At 30.1% G+C, this 20143-nt stretch overlaps 1 protein-coding gene and 1 long non-coding RNA gene across 3 annotated transcripts; one reads left to right on the top strand and one right to left on the bottom strand.

Annotated features, from left to right (window-relative positions):
• Window positions 1–155: 155 nt before the first annotated feature.
• On the bottom strand, window positions 156–4159 carry LOC134268418 (protein SSUH2 homolog). The gene is made up of 9 exons (XM_062750679.1): window positions 4102–4159; window positions 3895–3973; window positions 3617–3746; window positions 3318–3503; window positions 2936–3102; window positions 2567–2659; window positions 1001–1103; window positions 773–877; window positions 156–310 (listed from the first exon to the last, which is right to left on the bottom strand). Coding segments are annotated over exons 1-9 (1011 nt in total). The 5' UTR covers window positions 4103–4159; the 3' UTR covers window positions 156–163.
• A 2180-nt stretch (window positions 4160–6339) lies between these two features.
• On the top strand, window positions 6340–16735 carry LOC134268484 (uncharacterized). 2 transcript variants are annotated; one of them, XR_009992380.1, is made up of 7 exons: window positions 6340–6443; window positions 6537–6592; window positions 6819–6947; window positions 7272–7293; window positions 7397–7461; window positions 7912–8043; window positions 16539–16735. It is a non-coding gene; the product is annotated as an uncharacterized LOC134268484 (long non-coding RNA). The 2 variants fall into 2 exon arrangements; XR_009992379.1 differs by lacking the exon at window positions 16539–16735 and adding an exon at window positions 9717–10009.
• Window positions 16736–20143: the final 3408 nt, after the last annotated feature.

The raw sequence follows: 20143 nt of genomic DNA, 5'->3' as shown, positions 1-20143 counted from the left end.
TACATAAAGCTATAAACAATGAAATTTAATGAAAATACAACACACACCATATTGACAACAAATATAGCTCATGTACATAAATATCATTAGCAAAGATTTTTTTTTACAGTGTTGCAAATATTCAGGTCATTCTAGTTGAGGCTAACAAAGATTTTCCGTGTTTTTACAGAATGTCACAACTACAGCAACACTGATGGGGGAAATTAGGAGCATACACTTTCCTTTCTGTCCCATAGATCCAGTAACGAGAACGTGTATCTCTCAAAGTAAAGTGGACCACAGTAACAGGAACCGCATGCAAACGTTGTCTCTGAAACAGTTTGATAGAAAAATTAATTCGGTCTGTGTTTTGATCTCACTCTAGGTAATTTTCCTACTTTTCATCTTTTAAAAATAGTTGTGGATTTGCAAAACTATGACAATAGATTGTATTTGCTAACAATGTCATTGTATAGACCACAGAATATGCATGTATCATTACGTTTAGCTGTTAGCTTGCCATTAAATATTGTCTTTCTGAAGTATGGTATCTAGATATGAAACGGATGTGTCAGATTCTGTCTTGTATTTCACTCAAATTCAAAGTGATAAGTCGAATCAACTTACAAATGGACATGATTTTTTTTTAATTGATAAAACACCGTCAATATATCTAAATATTGAATCGAGGACAACATGTAGAAACTTTTTAATGCAAAAGTTTTAGATCAATTCTGCTATATATTACATTAAATTTTTGCTCATTATCATGAAGTAAAAATGTTATGAATACCTGTCTAACTATTCTTTCAGTGGGGAAACCCTTTTTATGTTCGTTGACGATTCTAATTGAATTATTATTAATCTCAGGTATCGGGTATGATGTTATTGGAAATACCTAAAATTGAAATTCAAAGGTCGTTAACCCCAAAGAATATCACCATGCTCTCGAAAAGATATTTAAGATATTAAATGTTAACCAAATTAGCTTTGGAATTTGGTTTATAAGATATTCTATAACCTGGTCTAAATCTTGCTCAAACACCACTTTGCCGGTTACTTCTCTCATTAAGTGACCTGGCAAATCAGACTTCTGATATACGTAATCACTCATATGATTGGTGCTGAAAAATTAATCAGTTAGATATTTGTACATACTTTTTGGATATCATCTTATATAAAAACATTTCAGTGAAGCTGGCTCGTGGGTTAAAACATATTTTTGTGTCCCTTTTGTATTTCTAGTACAAGATCTGATAAAAAGGTGTTTTAATCTCATGCACAATGCAAAGTAAAATGTAAATACAATTGTACATGTAGATAATAAATGAATAAAATTCTGAATTTTTGCATAATTCAAGACAAACTTCTTAACGACACAATTGGTGATTCTAAAATTTAGTTTAAAAAATATCTATTTTTTTTAATAAAGATTTATTTTTCTATCGTTCCATGCAAAGAATCGGGCATAAGAGTTTACAATATAATAATACAACCCTGCTGGTCTTTGTCCTTAATTGAGTATTTCCGTTCTCCAAAAACAGCCTAATTATCAAAGTACAAATGTACATATGCCAAGAAGTATTTGTATATATCATGGAGATTAACAAAATTACAGCGCCTCATGAATTTACAAAACTAATGATAATTGTACGATGTATATTCCTTAAAATTAAATATAAAAGGACAAGGTATGGTAACGGACTATCCTGGATACTTATCCATTTGTTATTTGATGTAAAAACCAGCACAATGTTAAAATTGTGATTGACTGTAGTTAAGAGCATAAAATGATGTTTGTTTTAAAACCAGCACTAATTTTGATTCAAATCTTGCATGGTGGCCACAAGAGGGTGCAGAAGTAGGAAATTTTCTCGAATTTTCTCAGTTTTGTTGTGAATTTCGTCATACTTGAGATACTTTTCTCTTTGGCAAATATAGAGCACAAGCTTGCCTATCTGAGATTTTTATACATAAAATGCATCTGATACTAGTGTATGAAATACATAAATTTGGTAGAAAGGCAAGTTTGTGTTCTATTTTTCTGAAACAACATGTCCTGTAAAATCCATGAAAATTTGCATAAAAATGTGAAAATTCGAAAATGGGCATATTTTCTTATCCCTTTGTGACCTATTTGTATTCCAATACTCATTTTGTAGCAGGGCTGATAACAGGTTTTTATTTAAAAACTGTTTCATCATTCTAAAAGACACCCCAAATCAGAGGCCTGAAAGGGGTATTAACCTATCTTCTCCTTTCTTTTAGGTTAAAATTTACCACTTACTTAAAAAAATAAACATTTATAATCAATACAAATGCTTATAACATTTCAACTCTTACTCTGGAAAACATCATTTAAGTTATCACATGAGAATGAATATATAACAAATGATGCTTATTCTGAAAAAAAAGGTTTTTTTCTTAGATTTTTCTTAATTAAAAAAATTGTGCACCATCCCACCTAATGTTTTAGAAGTCTCTGATCTGCTTCCAATTTGTATTGCTTCTGTGGACTTATGAGATTAAATAATTTTCTCGTTATCTACACGTTTAATGGTACTAAGGAAACATTCAAAACACTTACAATTTGACCGTGAGTTCCGTGTATGTCTTTAGGTTTCCGGATCCTTCACATTCAGTACATGATGCTCTGCCCTTACCGGAACATTTACCACATCTAAAATAAATAGTAGCAAAAAACATGAAAAATGAATCGAGAGCTCATCCCCATCTGAAAGGGGTCTTTTTAAGCGTCATGTACTATTCTGATCCAATAATACATACATTTTAATTCTCTCTCTCTCTCTCTCTCTCTCTCTCTCTGTCTCTCTCTCTCTCTCTCTCTCTCTCTCTCTCTCTCTCTCTCTCTCTCTCTCTCTCTCTCTCTCTCTCTCTCTCTCTAATGTTATTACAATGCTATGAACATAATTTAACACAAAATTATCCTCCCTACTTGGAGATTCGTAAATGACATGAAGGACAATTGTCTCTAGCATTGCTTCCCAATAGTCTGTCGGTTTCCCGATTGTTTGACCATTTACGGCAAGAACAGTCCTCCATACCAGAACCCCGACATCCCAAACACTGGATATTACCAAGTCCCATACATCTGTTGCATGGCTATAAGAAAAGGGAGGATTTTTTAATAGAAAGATTGTTAAAGGATTCTACAACTAATTAAGACGCTGTTTCTTTGGTCACAACGTAAAAAAGTGCAATACAATTTTTTTCCTACGGATAGTTATTTTTACCTAAAATTCTTCTAAATTTGTTATTTATGTTTTAAAAATTATAAGCTTAATTTCATAATTTCCTTGAATGCTGAGAAAACTTACTCGGACATATTCTGTATGAGGAATTTTCATTTTCTTTTCTTCATTATGGAATGTTTTGTCTGCCTTACAAAGCACATCCCATGGTGAGAGCGAAGGGCCGTTTTCGGGTCCATCAATTCGGCCTCCACGGTGCGGCACACGCTTGGATTCCGTTTTCCGAGTTTCAGTAAAAGTTTCTAATGTATACTGAAAAAGCATATATTGTATTTGTAACTCTTGATACAATTATATCTTAACAACTATTATTCAAACCTACTTTACATAAAGATTTAGAAAATATATGACATATATGTCCTTACATGATAAGCAGTTAAACCATTAATGTTTGTGATGGTCATTTCTTTTACTGCGTTGGATTCATAACAACAGCTTTCAGCAGCATAGTCGAACATAGCCTCCTTACATGCCGCCTTATCAAGGTTATCAATGCTGAAAAAAGAGGGAATACTTTAGATACTCCAAAAGAATTTAATTTTAAAGGCATTTATGAACATATATTTTTTTCCATTAATTGTTTAAGGAGTTTGATTGTTCTTAATTTTCATTAAATAAATTACAAAATAAAATTTATGCAAACTTTTCAAACTTCATGGCCTCAGATTGTACAGTTTGTGGTTCCTGATGAGTTGGAAAAGGAGGAGGGGGTATTAAAGCCACTGAAATATTAGTAGAAAATTTTAAATATGTTAAATTGGTAAAAGACTTTTAAAATTTTGTGGAATTTTTTGTGAGATATCTTATGGATTTTCAAAGATTTTGAGTAAAAAAAAGATGGAAGACTTACTTTTGTGCAACAAAGATATAGCAGATATTTTACAATGAAAAGCACTCACTCCCTCTCTCTCTGTGCTTGCTTTACATATCTGTATTCACTGAGAGCTTTTTTATCTAACAAATAAGATTTGTTTGATAACCCTAATTATTGATAAGCACTTCCTAATTGGTAAAACAAAGTTCCTGATGAATTGGAAGTATTTGAAAAAGTGCTGTTTTTATTGAACATTAAATTATTTTTGAGAGGTTTTACGTAGTATTCAAGGAAGAAATGACACAATGGTGCATTTTTAATTTTAATTTTTTATTATTTTTAGATAAACTGTTGACAGATGTGCTCTTTACAAAATCTAGTGCTCAAAAAATATATAATGATTTTTTTACAGTATTTTACGAAGTCTATATTAATGCTACATGTAGAAGACTACTTTTCCACAATTTCTTTTCCTCACAGAAAGCTTATTTTTCTACTTTCATGAGTTAATATATACTCTAAAATAAAAAAAAATTCTGATAAAAAATGATATTCTCAAACATCGTATATGGATTTGGAATATGAATCGATGTAATTATTCTTAATTTGAACATCTAAGATATTTTTTACTCCATTTTACACACAATATGACTACAGACATTATTTCGTGTATTGTTTTATTTATTGAATTATTAATTTTGTCTTGCTCCATGATTCGATTTTTGGATTTTTAAAAAAAATCTTGATAAAATTTAAATAATTAAATCTTGATATTTTACAAACTTTTAACGCAAATTAATTAAATTTATTGTTAAAATATTTCTACCAAATTTTGATAACATGACTTCAAATGAAAAACTAGAGGTACTGTGAGCAATGAGCTCACTAAATGATACCCCCGCCTCCCATAATGTCCATGTGTTGCTATATACTAGTATTGTTTTACGGTAATTTGTATAGGGGAATAACTCGTCCTATCAAATGTTATCCAGAAGCTTCTATATGTGACGTCATAGGTGTAAACATATAATGGCAATGTCCATGTTTTGCTATGGGAAACCTAAAATACGTGTCGAATAAAAAAGTAAAGTAGGAGGTGCACAATGGCAATATGTAATAAAGATTCTGTGAAAGTTTCATTTAATTTTGCTCAGTAGTATTAGAGGAGTTGCGGATAAGAGATAAAGCGTAACAGACGGACGGACGGACGGACGGACGGAAATCCCGATTACTATATACCCTCCCACTTTTCAAGCGGGGGGTATAAAAATATATGACATAAAAATATATGACATGAAATATATTGAGATAATGAACAGTATTCAAAATCAGAGGTCCATGGTCCAAAAACGTTTCAAACATCCCTCGTAAATGGTATTAAAAAATTTATCAGATTAATCATTGTTCGTTATCTTCACTGCTTAAATGAACTCACAATCAAATGAGTTTTCTTCTCTTATTTAACAAATTGAGGAAGTGTAAAAAAAAAAATAAACGATAATACTTGTGCGAAATGATGTAACAAAAATTGATAAGCATCATATTGAAACAGGAAATGTTCAAGTATTTTCTTTTAAATTCGTTCGTTTTTTTAAATATAAAAATAGAAGGAGAAAACATCGACACTTAAAGAAATACACATTAATTTTACGTTCTAATATGTCTGCAACGAAAACCCATTGAGCTCATTTTCGTAGGTTAAAAAAATATTTGTTTAGCTCAATAGGCTTTCGTAATTTGCAAACGCTATATAGGCTTTCGTAGTTTGCAAACGCTATTAAGCACAAAAAACATGACTTATAGTAGGAGGAGATCATATCTCAGCTACACACAAGGGAAAAGTACAACCCCCCATTCACAATCCCATTATTATACCCCCTCCAACTCTGTTTCGAGGGATAGTAAATTGAAATAAAGATCTATTGCTTATTTTAAAATCATAGAAGTATTTAATACCTAATATTTGGCTAAGGAAGATTTTTTTACTCTTTCTTGAAGGCAACAGTGATACTTTCAAACGTTTATGTTTTGAAATATTTCGTTTTGTCTTTACAACTAAACACTTTCTGGAGAAGGGGTGAAAGAGGTTGATATTCATATTGAAAATGCAACAAATAAATTCAATATTCACACCTGCTTCCTCAATATTTAAAAAAAAAATTGCCATTACTGCAAAAAGTCCTTTTAATGACAAACTTATTTTTAATACCATAAGTTTCCTTGTTTGGTAAATCAAAATCCGACAAATTTAACTTTCAATTCATCACAGTTTATCAATAATTTGTCCTGGTATTCGCAAATATGTTGAGACGTTTCTATTTCAATATTTTGGAAACATATAATTATTTTGTGATTAGTCTTTTGATAAACAGATTAAGGTAGGTATGCCAAAAACGTACATTTCTTCATATATAACAGTCCAAATGCATTACTATATGTAATTATATTGAAAAAATCTGTCGTTGGTTTAGTAATGGTGCATATGAGTGTGACGTAGATTATCAGCAGGTTGGCGAAACATGTATTAGTAGGTATAGATGATTTTAGAAAAGAATATTTGAATGCATTTGCTCTCTAGTTAACTCCGTTTGGAAATTTCTGTGCTTATAAAGATTTAAGAGGGCTGAGTGGTTGTGGCCATTTTTAGACTATATTGATCTCCTTTAAAAGAAGAGCTCCATAAAAGGATTTGCTGATCCCCAGCCTTCTAAAAAGATGAAAAACATTGGCATGTGAAACTTTCTACTACACAGAGTGCCCGCCAGGGAGTTTTGGACAGAATTGCTCGCAAAAGTGTAAATATCCAACATATGGTTTATTGTGTGGTGGGACTTGTGACTGTTTACCTGAAGAATGTAATAGCAAATCTGGATGTATTAAATGTAGAAACCAATAAACATTTTTCTCAGATATTTTGCAAATTATTTTAATATAGGATTCTGCATCAGGTCACAATGCACAGAATGTACACAGTAAATATTCATACAGGCTTTGTGTAACATTCTTGAAATAAGATTCTTAAAAATTTTTCAAATATAGTGTATATCTATGTAAAACTTGGATTCCCTATGTGGCCCCGCCGTACATGATTTTAACAATCTAATATCAAAAATAAAAAAAAATTAAGGAAGAAACAATTTGTAACAATTTTTAAAATCATTTTTTTAATCATTACTTATATCAATTCAATTTTTTCAACTTTTTAGAATCACATGGATGTTCTGTAGGGTAAGATGTGCTTATGTATTTTGTGTTTAACATTTTTTTTTTAATTTTAAATAGAATATTACTGGAATGTATGAATTTTATTTATTCATTTGTTTAACTGTAGAGTTCTTGAGGATATTAATCAAAGATGTTGCTCTTATCATCGGAAAGTAAATAAGTGGTGAAAAAGTCCATGTTTTCCTGTGGCCGGGAAACCCAAAATATGTGTCTAATATCAAAAAGTAAAATAGGAAGTGATTTGTAATAAAGATTTTTTGAAAGTTTCATCAAAACTTTCATTCAGTGGTATGAGAGGAGTTACGGATAAGAGATGTGGTATTTTGTGTTTAATAAGCGTAACATTTTACGGACAGACAGACGGACGACGGACGGACTATTTAGTTTTACTGGACGGACAGTGGATATTAACGATTACTATATACCCTCCCGTATAACAAGCGGGGGGTATAATAATACTTGTGAAGGTAATTTTAGTTTATTTTTTTGTTTTCACTGGTATGTAGATCTCACTTTTAATATGAAAAAAAAATCCATATGAACATTGAAAATAACATTATCCTAAAGGCTACCTAATTTGCGATCTGAAAATAACAAGAATTGTTTTTTTTTCTTTTTAAGCTTGTCCTAATGGTTATTTTCAGTCAAACTGTACTCCATGTCCCTATCCATATTATGGACATTTATGTGCTGCAACATGCAATTGTTCGCAATCTTATTGCAATCACGTGACTGGATGTCATTTTATTACAGGTACTCAAAAACTTTTAGAAGTTAATCATTTCTTATGTATAAAATGATAATAGTTCATGTATAAAACTACTTATGTAAGATGATCATCATTTTCTTTTAAATTCTCACGAACACGTATGATACAATCAAGAATCGATACAATGTTTCAGGAGGAACAGGACCTTTAGCTGAAAAAAATCCTGTCAATGAATTTTTTTCGTATTTTTTATATTACTAATTTAATATGTACTTAACATTTTGAAACGGTCCTGTCATTGGATTTCTGTTTTACTACCGCCCTGTGTAGAGTTTGTATGGAGTATTAATACATGTTTACGGGCCCATAACGGAGTCCATCATCGAATTTTTACGCACAAACGATAAATATTATAGATAACACTATATACTCAAATACTGAAGTATTTCAGAATTTTCATAGTGTTTAAATTATCTGAAAGCAATTGTTTTAATTCTATATAGCATTTGGGTGGGATAATTTCTGCATTTTCAAGGCAGCTTCAACGACAAAAACCTCATTGGGAAAAAATTCTGTCAATAAATATTTCTAAATTTACGATTGAATGTCAGTCCTTCATCGTAATTATTTACTGCATAAATATAAAAATAAATATCGCACAGGACATCGTTGAATTAGACATAAGCATGATAAAAACGCTTCACGTTTGTATTTTCCGAGGGCGGGTAATCAATTGTGACGTCACACGAAAACACAAATATTCAAAATTATCTACATAGAGAGAATCTCTGCTACTAAAAACGAAAAAATATTGATTTAAAAAATCTGCTTCAGAAATTTATCACGATACATTGACTGTGACCTGTTTATTATGAAATAAAAGTGATCATGGCGGGTGTGTGTACTTGATTCGCTGCACTCAAAATTCAAACACTACGTTTGACGTCAACGTCAAACTGCAGGGTAAAGAGAAACAAATGTGTGGATTGAATAGCAAGATCTTTAAAAATTTTGTGAATAAAATTTCTAATTAAAGTTTAAAAAACAATTTTAGAATTTAGAATAAAATTACACAAGAACTGTTGATTTTAACAACGTTTAACATGTATATCATTATGACGTAATATGTCTTTTTAGTCATGTGACAGGTGCCCTGTCTCCCCTTAAGTTACCCTTATTGCATCAGGAGCAAACTAACTCTCCTTTATTGAATACAAGGGTTACCAGGCAAAATCGTGGACAAAGCGTTTTTATCGAAAAATAATGGCGCACTAAGCTTGAATTTTCAGCAATAGGTATTCAGCGTATTACATGTATCTGTGTTTACAACATTGGGTTTTCATTTAACTTTAAGTTCCAACTCTTTTATATACAAATCATTTCTCTTAAAAAAATATCTATAGATATATTTATATGCGTATAATCTCTGAAATACAGATTAAGAAATTAAGTTCCAATCATAAAACAATCCATTGAAAATAAAGGAATTTTGTGTTGCTGGTCCTGTGTTTATCTATAAGTTTCTATGTGTTTTTAAAAACATGAATTATAATTTTAATTTGATCTTACTACCTAGCTGACAACTGTGCAATATGAAGCATTGACGTTTAGAGTCTCATCTATGTGCTTGGATTTGCTATTATCTTGTACTATACCATGAATGTTGATACATTAAGAAGCTGTTCAATCTCTTTCTAAATATACATCACTCATTTAGTTTCTGTCTCTCAACACCACCAAACAACGCTAAGGAAAACCATTGAAGATTCTAACTTCACAATTTCTCATCTACCAATTGCAAATATAGACCATTCAAAGAGATTTGTCATCATTTCAGTCGGGACAGTAGTGATATGTATGGTCATCTTATGTATTGTCTATGAGATGCGAGTATATCGAAAATATTTGCATAGAAATGACATGTCAAATGAAGAGCAAACCGTTGAAGGCGTTTATGCGGATCTTATTGAAGTTAATGTTGAAGATAATATATAGTGGAGAAAATTGAGACTGCCAATGAAGAGTTCATTCTTACTAGAATAGGAACTTACTGTGGTTTTTCTGTTGTCATTTTTAAAAAAAATGTTTTATATATTAAATGAAAATGCTTGTTGCCTGCAATTGCAAAGGAATGTTTTCATTTTAACATTTAAAATTCCTTTTACGGAAAAGGAGCAGTTCATAGGCAAATTAGTCTCATCTGTTACGACTCGCAACACTTAAACAGGTGTGTTTTTTAATCAGGACATTTTTTTGGATTGCATTTATCTTTTTTGATAACTATAGCTGTATAATATAACATATGAGGGGTTATCAAAAAGTAAGTGGACTAGCGCCATGAAATTAAAACCGATTGAGGTTTCTTCCATTTTGCTTTTCCTCATAATATTCACCTGGCTTGGCATATTTTTGAAAAATATATTATATTATTGTACACTTTTAGCACCAAGCTAACATATTCTGAAATTTTTTTTCATCTGTAAACCTCTACTGAGTGTGATTTTTCCATATTTTTATTGAAACAATAACTAATATTTTTCAAGTCATTTTCATTTTCCAAGTCCAAGGAATACTGTTCATTTTCTCGATATATTTCAAATATACATATAAAAATGCACATTATTTTAATGAGTTTTATTTTTTTGGAAAAAAAAAAAATAAATCCGACCTAATTTTGCGTTAAAAGAGAAATACAAGTTCAAATATATCACGAGTTTGCAATCTTAGTCCGGCAAATATGGTTTTCACTTTTTAAAACAACAATATTATTGATGCCTTATAACTAAACATTCCTTACTTTCAAATATGTATTGTAATTGCCATTTATTATGATGTCAGAAAACTTAAAAGAGGGTACTAGTTTTAATACAAGCTATGCCAATTCAGTAAAGTTTGTTTAAGAATAAATAATAATAGTAATAAATGATGATTTTTACCTTCAGGTGTGAGCCTTATTTGGCAATATTTTTCTGTCGGTAGGAACAACTTCATTTCTTTTGAGAATTCATAAATTTTCCAACTTCTGGAAGATATGGTCTTCCCATAATCTGTCGAAATTCCCGTGGATACCAGCTGTGCTTGGTTAGTACAAGACCTTATTCATATTTTGCAAAATTTATCCAAAGAAGAAAACGCTTGTTGTGACCTTCATCTTAACATTTAGATACTAGTATACCGACGAGCAATTAATAATTAACAATTGTTACTTTCATTCATACTCTAAATCAATATATCCCAGAGAATTTGAAATAAACGATATCACTGAATCCTCCAAATCTTTTTTTTTTCAAGAAAGAAATGTCTATGGTAGCCTATATACAAAATGCATTATAAATTACTTCAACTTTTCTTTTCCTAGTTTCCCTTACAATGTTCTTAAGTCTCAATATACCCTTAACACCTGCATAGATGGGGCTTGTGTCTCCCAAAAGCAATTTCTTATACGATGCAAGCTATTGAAAACAATTGCAAGTTAATAAATGACTAAAGAATATCAACAGTCTCGTTTTAAAATCATCATTTTGCAAGTTCCAAAGTCGATTCAGTGACTCTGTATGCAAATACAATCTATCATTAAGTTGAATGCTGACTTTTTCATACAATTTGTTAGACTATTACATGTATTTACTTACTGAATTATTATATGGATTTTTAGTTTGTTTTTCTTTTCCCTCGAACATGACAAGGAATGCTCATTCCTCCATGGCATCTCAGATATGATGTTTTAGAGTTTCGTTTTGTTCTGCTCCATATTTGCATTTTTGAATGATCTCGAGTTTGATTACTGTTTTTATATCTGTATTTTATAACATGAAGCTTAACAGACTGTAAATTAGAACAACTTGATGTCATTTAAAATATAAGAAACACAGAAGTTTACGTTACAGTTATATTTTAAAGGAGATACTAGTACATGTATGTAAACGCTTTGCATAAGGTCCGAATGTTAAAAAAATTCGATTAATCACCCTACATATTTATTTTAATGAATACATTTTTTTATTAATTTGGTCAAAATCTCAAGATCTCATGCGCATGCACGTGTGCTTCGTTCTGATTGCCTGAAACTAAAGTCTCAGTATCTTTCTTGCTTTTGACAAAGTATTTTGAAATTTTGAACATGGTCATACAATATCTACAGCATGGTATATAAGAATTATCATGAAAGCATGCGCATGCACATGTGCTGTAATCTAATTGGCTGAAACTTTAAATGCCAATAACTTTCTTAGTTTTCAACAAAACGGGATGAAATTTAGAATATGAATAGGTATAATGGATTCGTACATTATAATACTATGAAAACGAGAATGCATGCACGTGTGGTTGATATCATTGTAGCTTTTATAGTTCTTTTATGAAATCCTTCAATACGGATCATATTTTTAAAATGTCTTACAGGAATTAGGCACAAAAGAGGGAGTTGGGGAGCGTTTGGGGAACATCTGTAACACTAGTTCCAAATAATATTACTAACATGACTAATTTTCAATTCTGAAAATTGTTCAGATTGAGTATTTGATAGATATACAGCAATAAATGTAATCTTCAATTAGAAAACAAAAGCAATATTCTGCAAACTGAAAAAATATAATCTGTATCTAAATTTGTTAAGATATAAATTATTGACTTGCTGGACTGATTCTTTAAATACAGGTACTACTGTATAACTGCACTTATCTTCTTCCCGGAATATAAAACAATTTAAAAGAAAGGACAAGAATGCAAAAAATTGAAATGCTTGGAGATGTTTATTTGAAATAGGAAAAACCAAATATTTAAAGAAATATAACAAATATAGAAAGCACTCACAAAGAAGCAGTTAAAGTATAATATGAAACAAAAGATATTTGTACTTGTCAATTATATGTATTTTTCTGAATCAATAGCACAGGTATAATTATATTAAAATATACATGTATGTTTTTCAATACCATTCAATAAAATATTTCATACGATTACGTAATGTAAAATATGTATAATTTGTAAACACAGGCACTAAACATTCTTATTAAAGAATACATGTACCCGATTGTCAACGAAAATTTTAATATTAAGTATTTCAACATGATGAGTTCAAAGATATACTTGTATACTGAAAAAAATCCCTTGATCTAATTAAAATGAATCGTAAAATAATTGAATGTTTGATCTCAAATATTTTTTCTAATAAGTAAAGTATTTATTCAAATTTATAATCTCAATTAAAATTATTGCGTTTCAATAATAATATCTTGAAGTGCAGATAAATAAGTTTTAAAAAATTTCATAAGTATATTGCTCTCAAGTATATTAGTGATGAAATATTCTGAGACTAACTTATTGCTATTTCAGTGTTTTGAGCAACTTCTGATAATAATTCATATACAGTAGTATAGATAAATAACATCAATTTGATCACCTAATTTAAACTTGATGGTGCTGATATAAAATAGAGATGATGTGAAAACAGAACAAATGGATTTTACGCAGAACATAGCCTTCATACCAACAAGAAAGAGACACGGTTAGTAAATTGAATTACATTATATATCCTCACGAATGTCTATAATAGCATATTCCTAAAGTTAATAAGGTATTCATTTGGCAACATTGTTAGATCATTCTCTCACTCAAAGAATGACTAAAGATATTTTTTCTAACATCCATAATTTCACATCAAACAGAGTGATAATCCACATAAGGTAATTCACCATTTTAATTCATGAATTCAAAAAAAAAACATCAGTATTAAAACGTTTTTCAGGAAGTAATAAAAAAAAGTAGGATATCAAAATTATAACTTAGTTTAAAACACTTTCTTCAGAAACAACAAAATAAAAAAAAACAATACAAGATAACATTTGTTTTGAATGACTGGGTATTCTAAGCCCCCCTGAGTGGATTTTGTTGCAAGCCGTTTACAGAATGGTACAGCCCCAGCAGCACTGTTGTGGGTAGTCTGGGGCATGGACCTTCCTCTCCAGACCGTAGATCCAGTAACGTGTACTAACGTCCTCCCACGTATAGTGGACCTCAGTCACCGGAACAGCACGCAACTGTTGTCTCTGTTAATCAAAAATGCTTTCAGACTCAGATGTATGTCATTTTCTTTTTCAAATTAGAAGAATCTACTGATCATCATTATCCAAAAATATCAATATTGCATTTTTTTTTAACTTGAGTGCTACGATACTGCAAAGAATCTTTCTTACGGTTATAATGTCGTTATCCTTCATTTATGGATAAACATAATAGCATGTTTTGGTTTATGTACTGATAAGCTTTAATTTTCAAAAACTTCATTTCCAGCACAAGCATTATTAAACGTAAAGGAGGATCTGAAGAATATGTTATGTTTTAGATTTATATTCCTTGAGAGATGGCATCATAAAAACACCTGTCAAAATTTACTGAATGATAGAGGAAAGTACCTGTTTTAGCATTCTCTCATTTGGAAATGCTCCCTTGTGAGAATTCACGATCCTGATAGAATTGTTGTTAATCTCAGCGATTGGGTACGATGTTATTGGGAATACCTATAAATAAATAAATAAATACATAAAAAAAAGTAATAAATAAATAAAAATGATTGATATAAATATTCAAATTGAAGATAAAGCAGATAAACCTAATATTCACACCTCTTTCCTCAATATCTAAAATATTTTCCAATACAATGCAAAGAATACTGTCTATGACAAAGTTATTTTTAATATCATAAGTTTCCTTGTTTGGTTAATTAAAATCCGACAAATTTTTAACTTTCATTACTTCACAGTTTATCACTCAATTTCATGGGATTTTCATTTAATGATGAAACTTTTCTGTTTCAATATTTTGAATACATATGATTATTTTGTGATAAGTCTTTTGATAAACAGATTAAGGTAGGTATTCCAAAAAACCTACAAATTATTCATATATGCATGACTGTCGAATTGCAGTATTACATGTACATGTATATGTATTTTTATTTCTAAAATAAAATTTCGTTGGTGTAGTAATGGTGCATATCAGTGTGATGTAAATTATCAGCAGGTTGGCGAAACATGCGTTGGTAAGTATAACTGATTTTCGAAAAGAATATTTGAATGCATTAGCTTTAAGTAAACTCCATTTGGAAATTTCTGTGCATATAAAGATTTAAGAACAGTGGGTGGTTGTGGCCATTTTCAGACTTCTAGTACATTGATCTCCTTTAAAAGAAGAGCACCATATAAAGATATTTAAAAAAAACTAAACTTATTTAAAACTAAAATGTTTGATTTTGTTCTTTGCAAAATGATTGTTGATATGTTATTATGATATCATAGCTTAATATATACCATATTTGTGGGTTTTTTTTGTTGCCCTTGCCTCCTTAGAGGTGAAAAGCACTGGCATATTAAACTTTCTACTGCACAGAGTGCTCGCTAGGGAGTTTTGGACCGAATTGCTCGAAAAGGTGTAAATACCCATCGTATGGTTTATTGTGTGGTGGGACCTGTGACTGTGTGGCTGAAGAATGTGACACCAAATATGGATGTATTAAAGGTAGAAATCATTACTGGTGATCATTTTACTTAGATATTTCAAATATTAATTCAAAATAGGCTTCTTCTCAATTAATAAAAATTAAACATTAGATATCCATACAGGCTGTATGTAACACTGAAATATTGTCAAAACATTGCATATGAAATATCCATTTCAGTCTAGTATTTAAATGGACCATTTTTAACAATTTGTATTAATTTTTAAACAATTCCGTATAACTATTCATATAATTCTTTTGTGGGCTTTTTACAATCGCTGAAAATAAAATACCAATATTAAGGACAAATAAAAAAAATTTGCCTCTCGCTAAAATTTCCAAACACATGATATATCATTGTCCTAAAGGCTACTTAATTTGTCAATTAAAAAGAAGAATTGTTTTATGTAAGATGATCATCATTTTCTTTTAAAATCTCCCGACACATATAATACAATAAAGAATCGATAAAATGTAACAAGTTACCCTTAATGCATCAAGAGCAAACTAAACGTTACAATTTACCCTTATTGCATCAAGAGTAAACTGACTCTCGTTTAATAAATACAAGGGTTGACAGGCAAAATTGTTGACAAAGCGTTTTTATCGAAAAATAATGTGCTGGAATTCTCAGCAATACATGCATATTACAAATATCTGTGATTACAGCTTTCTTTTTTTAAATTACACTTACCAGCTCTTTTTCCTGATATACAAATCATTTCTCTAAAAAATATTCTTTATGCATTAAGATGCGATTTATCTCTTAAATACAGTAGGAATAAAGGTTTAATCATGAACTTATAAAACAATCCAATAAAGATAAAGGTATTTTTTATATCTATAAGTTTCTATATGTGTTTTAACATTAATTGTGCTTTTAATTTGACCTTACTAGTTGACTACTGTGCACTTCAGTATGAAGCATTGACGTTTAGAGTCTCATCTACGTGCCTAGATTTGCTGTTACCTTGTACTATACCTTAAATGTTGTGACATTAATAAGATGTTCATTCACTTCCTAAATATACATTACTCATTTAGTTACTGTTTATCAACACCACCAAACAACGGTAAGGAAAACCATTGACGTTTCTAATTTCACAATTTCCCATCTACCAATTGCAAGTATGTACCATTCAAAGAGAGTTGTCATCATTTCAGTGGGGACAGCAGTGATATGTATGTTCATCCTGTGCATTGTCTATGAGATACGAGTATATCGAAAAAGTTTGCATAAAAAAAATGAAGAGCAAACCGTTGAAGGCGTTTATTCGGATCTTATGGAACTTAATGTTGAAGACAATCGTGGAGAAAATTGATACAGCCAATGATAAGTTCTTGGTAGACTAGGAAGATATCGTGATTCTTTCTATTGTCATTTAAATTTTTTTTTTTTATATATTAAATGATAATGTTTGTTGCCCGCAAAATGCAAATGAATGTTTTCATTTTAACATTTTAAGTTCCATTTACGGGAAAGGAACAGTTCACAGACAAAATTAGTCTCATCTGTTACGAATCGTAACATAACACTTGAACAGGTGGTGTTTTTTTTTCTTTTTTTTTTTTTTGGTTAATCAGGACATTTTTTGGATTGCATATATCTTTTTTGATAATTATAGCCGTATAACATAACATACGAGGGGTTATTAAAAAGTTAGTGGACCAGCGCCATTAAATTAAAACCAATTGAAGTTTTAACCATTTTGCTTTTCGTCATAAAATTCACCTGCCTTGGTATACTTTTTAAAAGTTTATATTACACTTTAAGCAACAAACTAACATATTTTGAATTTTGTTTTCATCTGTAAACCTTTAATGATTGTGATTTGTCAATATTTGATATTTATTGAAATATTAACCAATAACAGTCTTTTTTCATTTTCGGAGTCCAAGGAGAAAAAAAATGCAAAGAATTATCCACTTTTCTATACCTTTGTTATGATATTAAGTCTCCTCCAAAGAAAAAAATGTTGGTGTCACCTGTCCTTAATGGACTTTTTACCTGTTCGCTATCTCAATATATTTCGTACATACATACAGAAATGCACATTAAAATGTTTGAGTTTCATTTGTGGTTTGAGGAAACAAACTACAATTATACAAAAAATCCGACCTAATTCTGTGTTAAAAGAGAAATACAATTTCAAAAATATATCACGAGTTTGTAATCTTAGTACGGCAAATATGGTTTTCACTTTTTAAAACAACAATATCATTGATGTCTTATAACTGAACATTCCTTTAGTTTCAAATACGTATAGTAATTGCTATTTATTATGATGTCAGAAAACTTATAAGAGGATACTTGTCTTAAGACAATCTATGCCAATTCAGTTAAGTTTTGTTTAAGAATATGTTTATAGATTATGATTTTTTTCATATAGTTACATGTACCTCCAATTTGTAAACCGAATTTGGGCAATATTTTTCTGTCGGTATGAACAACTTCATTTCTTTTGAGAATTCATAAATTTTCCAACTTCTGGAAGATAAGGTCTTCCAATAATTTGTCAGATTTCCGGGGATACCAGTTTCGCCTGGTTAGTACAAAACCTTATTCATATTATTCAAAATTTACCCAAAGAAGAAAACGCTTGTTGTGGCCTTCATCTTAACATTTAGAAGCTAGTATACCGACGAGCAATTATTAATTAAGCATTGTTACTTTTATTCATACTCTAAATCAATATATCTCAAAGCATTTGAGATAAACGATATCTCAGAATCATCCACATCCTTTTTTTAAAAAAATGTTTATGGTAGCCTATATAAAAAATTTACGATAAATTACTTCAACTTTTCTTTCGCTAGCTTCCCTTACAATGAACTTATGTCACAATATACATGTACCCTTAACACCTGCAGAGATGGGGCTTATTTCTGTTTTTTATGCTCGAACATGAAAGGAATGCTTACTCATCCACGGCATCTGATCTCTGATGTTTTAGAGATTCGTGTTTGTTCTGCTCCATATTTGCATTTTTGGAATGGAATCTTCATTGGAACAACTTGATACTATTTAAAAGATAAGAAATACAAAGGTTTGTTACAGTCATGTTTTAAAAGAAAAACATGTATGTAAACGCTTTGCATAAGGTATGACTGTTAAAAAAGGCGATTAATCATCCTCATATTTATTCGAATGAATACATTTTTATTAATTTGTTTATTCCCAATTCCTTTAATATTTACTCCTTAACTCAATCGTTATCCAGAAAATTTCAAAAAATAATTTCTTTTAAATTTAAAAGTTGACTTCATCATCCTTTTTATATTTTTAAATAGAATAAATAACATATAGAAAATATGGTTTTAAACGACCCTTACGTGCGTTCCTAAACTAATTGTGGAAAAATATGTTAAATTTAACTGCAGATCATCTTGAATATACAATGTTTGCAAACCATTGATACTTACAATTACTTAATATACAGAACTATCTTATATAATTGCCCCAGAATGCGCTAGTCCTTTCCATTCATGTTTATAAGCAAACATTTTTCAATGAAATATGATGATACGAAAAGTAATCAATCTCAAATCTGCATTTAAACATTAGAAATCAGGAGCAGAGCAAACACAGATATCGGAAACATCAGAGGTGGGATCAGGTGCCATGGAGAAGTGAGCATCCCCTGGGGTCCTGTCACATATGCCATGTGTTACTTGGCATGATTGGAAAAAAACGGGAAAATCCGAAGACAATTCAGTGTGAAAATAATGACCTAAAATTAGCCTGAAATTTAATTCCGAATAAGCGTATTACTAACATGACTAATTTTCAATTTTGAAAATTGTTCAGATTGAGTATTTGATAGAAATACAGCAGATAAATGTAATCTTCAATTAGAAAACAAAAGCAGTATTTTCAAACTGGAAAAAATAACATCTGTATCTAAATTTATTAAGATATTAATCACTGACTTACTGGACTGATTGTTTAAATACAAGTACAACTGTATAACTGCACCTATCTTCTTCACGGAATATAAAGCAATTTAAAAGAAAGGACAAGAATGCAGAAAATTGAAATGCTTGGAGGTGTTTATTTCAGATAAGAAAAACCACGTATTCAAAGAAATATAACAAATTAAGAAAGCACTCATAAAGAAGCAGTTAAAGTATAATATGAAACAAAAGATATTTATACTTGTTAATTATATGGACTTTCCTGAATCAATGGTACAGGTATAATTATTTTAAAATATACCTGTATGTATTTCAATACTCTTCAATAAAACATTTCATACTATGATTAGGTAATGTAAAATATGTATAATTTATAAACACAGGTAATAAACATTCTTATCAAAGAATACATGTACCAGATTGTCAACGAAAATTTTAGTAAGTTTTTCAACATGATGAGTTTAAAGATATACTTGTATACTTAAAAAATTCCTTGACCTAATTAAAATGAATCGTAAAATCATTGAATGTTTGATCTCAAATATTTTTTCTAATGAGTATAGTACTTATTAGAATTTAAAATATCAATTAAAATTATTGCGTTTCATAATAATCTCGTGAAGTGCAGATAAATAAGTTTTAAAAAATTTCATAAGAATATTGCTCTCAAGTATATTAGTGATGAAATATTCTAAGACTAACTTATTGCTATTTCAGTGCTTTGAGCAACTTCT

Source organism: Saccostrea cucullata, unplaced genomic scaffold, assembly GCF_032062105.1.
Source record: "Saccostrea cucullata isolate Sc308-1 unplaced genomic scaffold, CSIRO_AGI_Scuc_v1 ctg721, whole genome shotgun sequence".
Classification (NCBI taxonomy): Eukaryota; Metazoa; Mollusca; class Bivalvia; order Ostreida; family Ostreidae; genus Saccostrea; species Saccostrea cuccullata.
The sequence above is the reverse complement of the archived record's forward strand: the minus strand, read 5'-3'. Positions and strand labels throughout refer to the sequence as shown.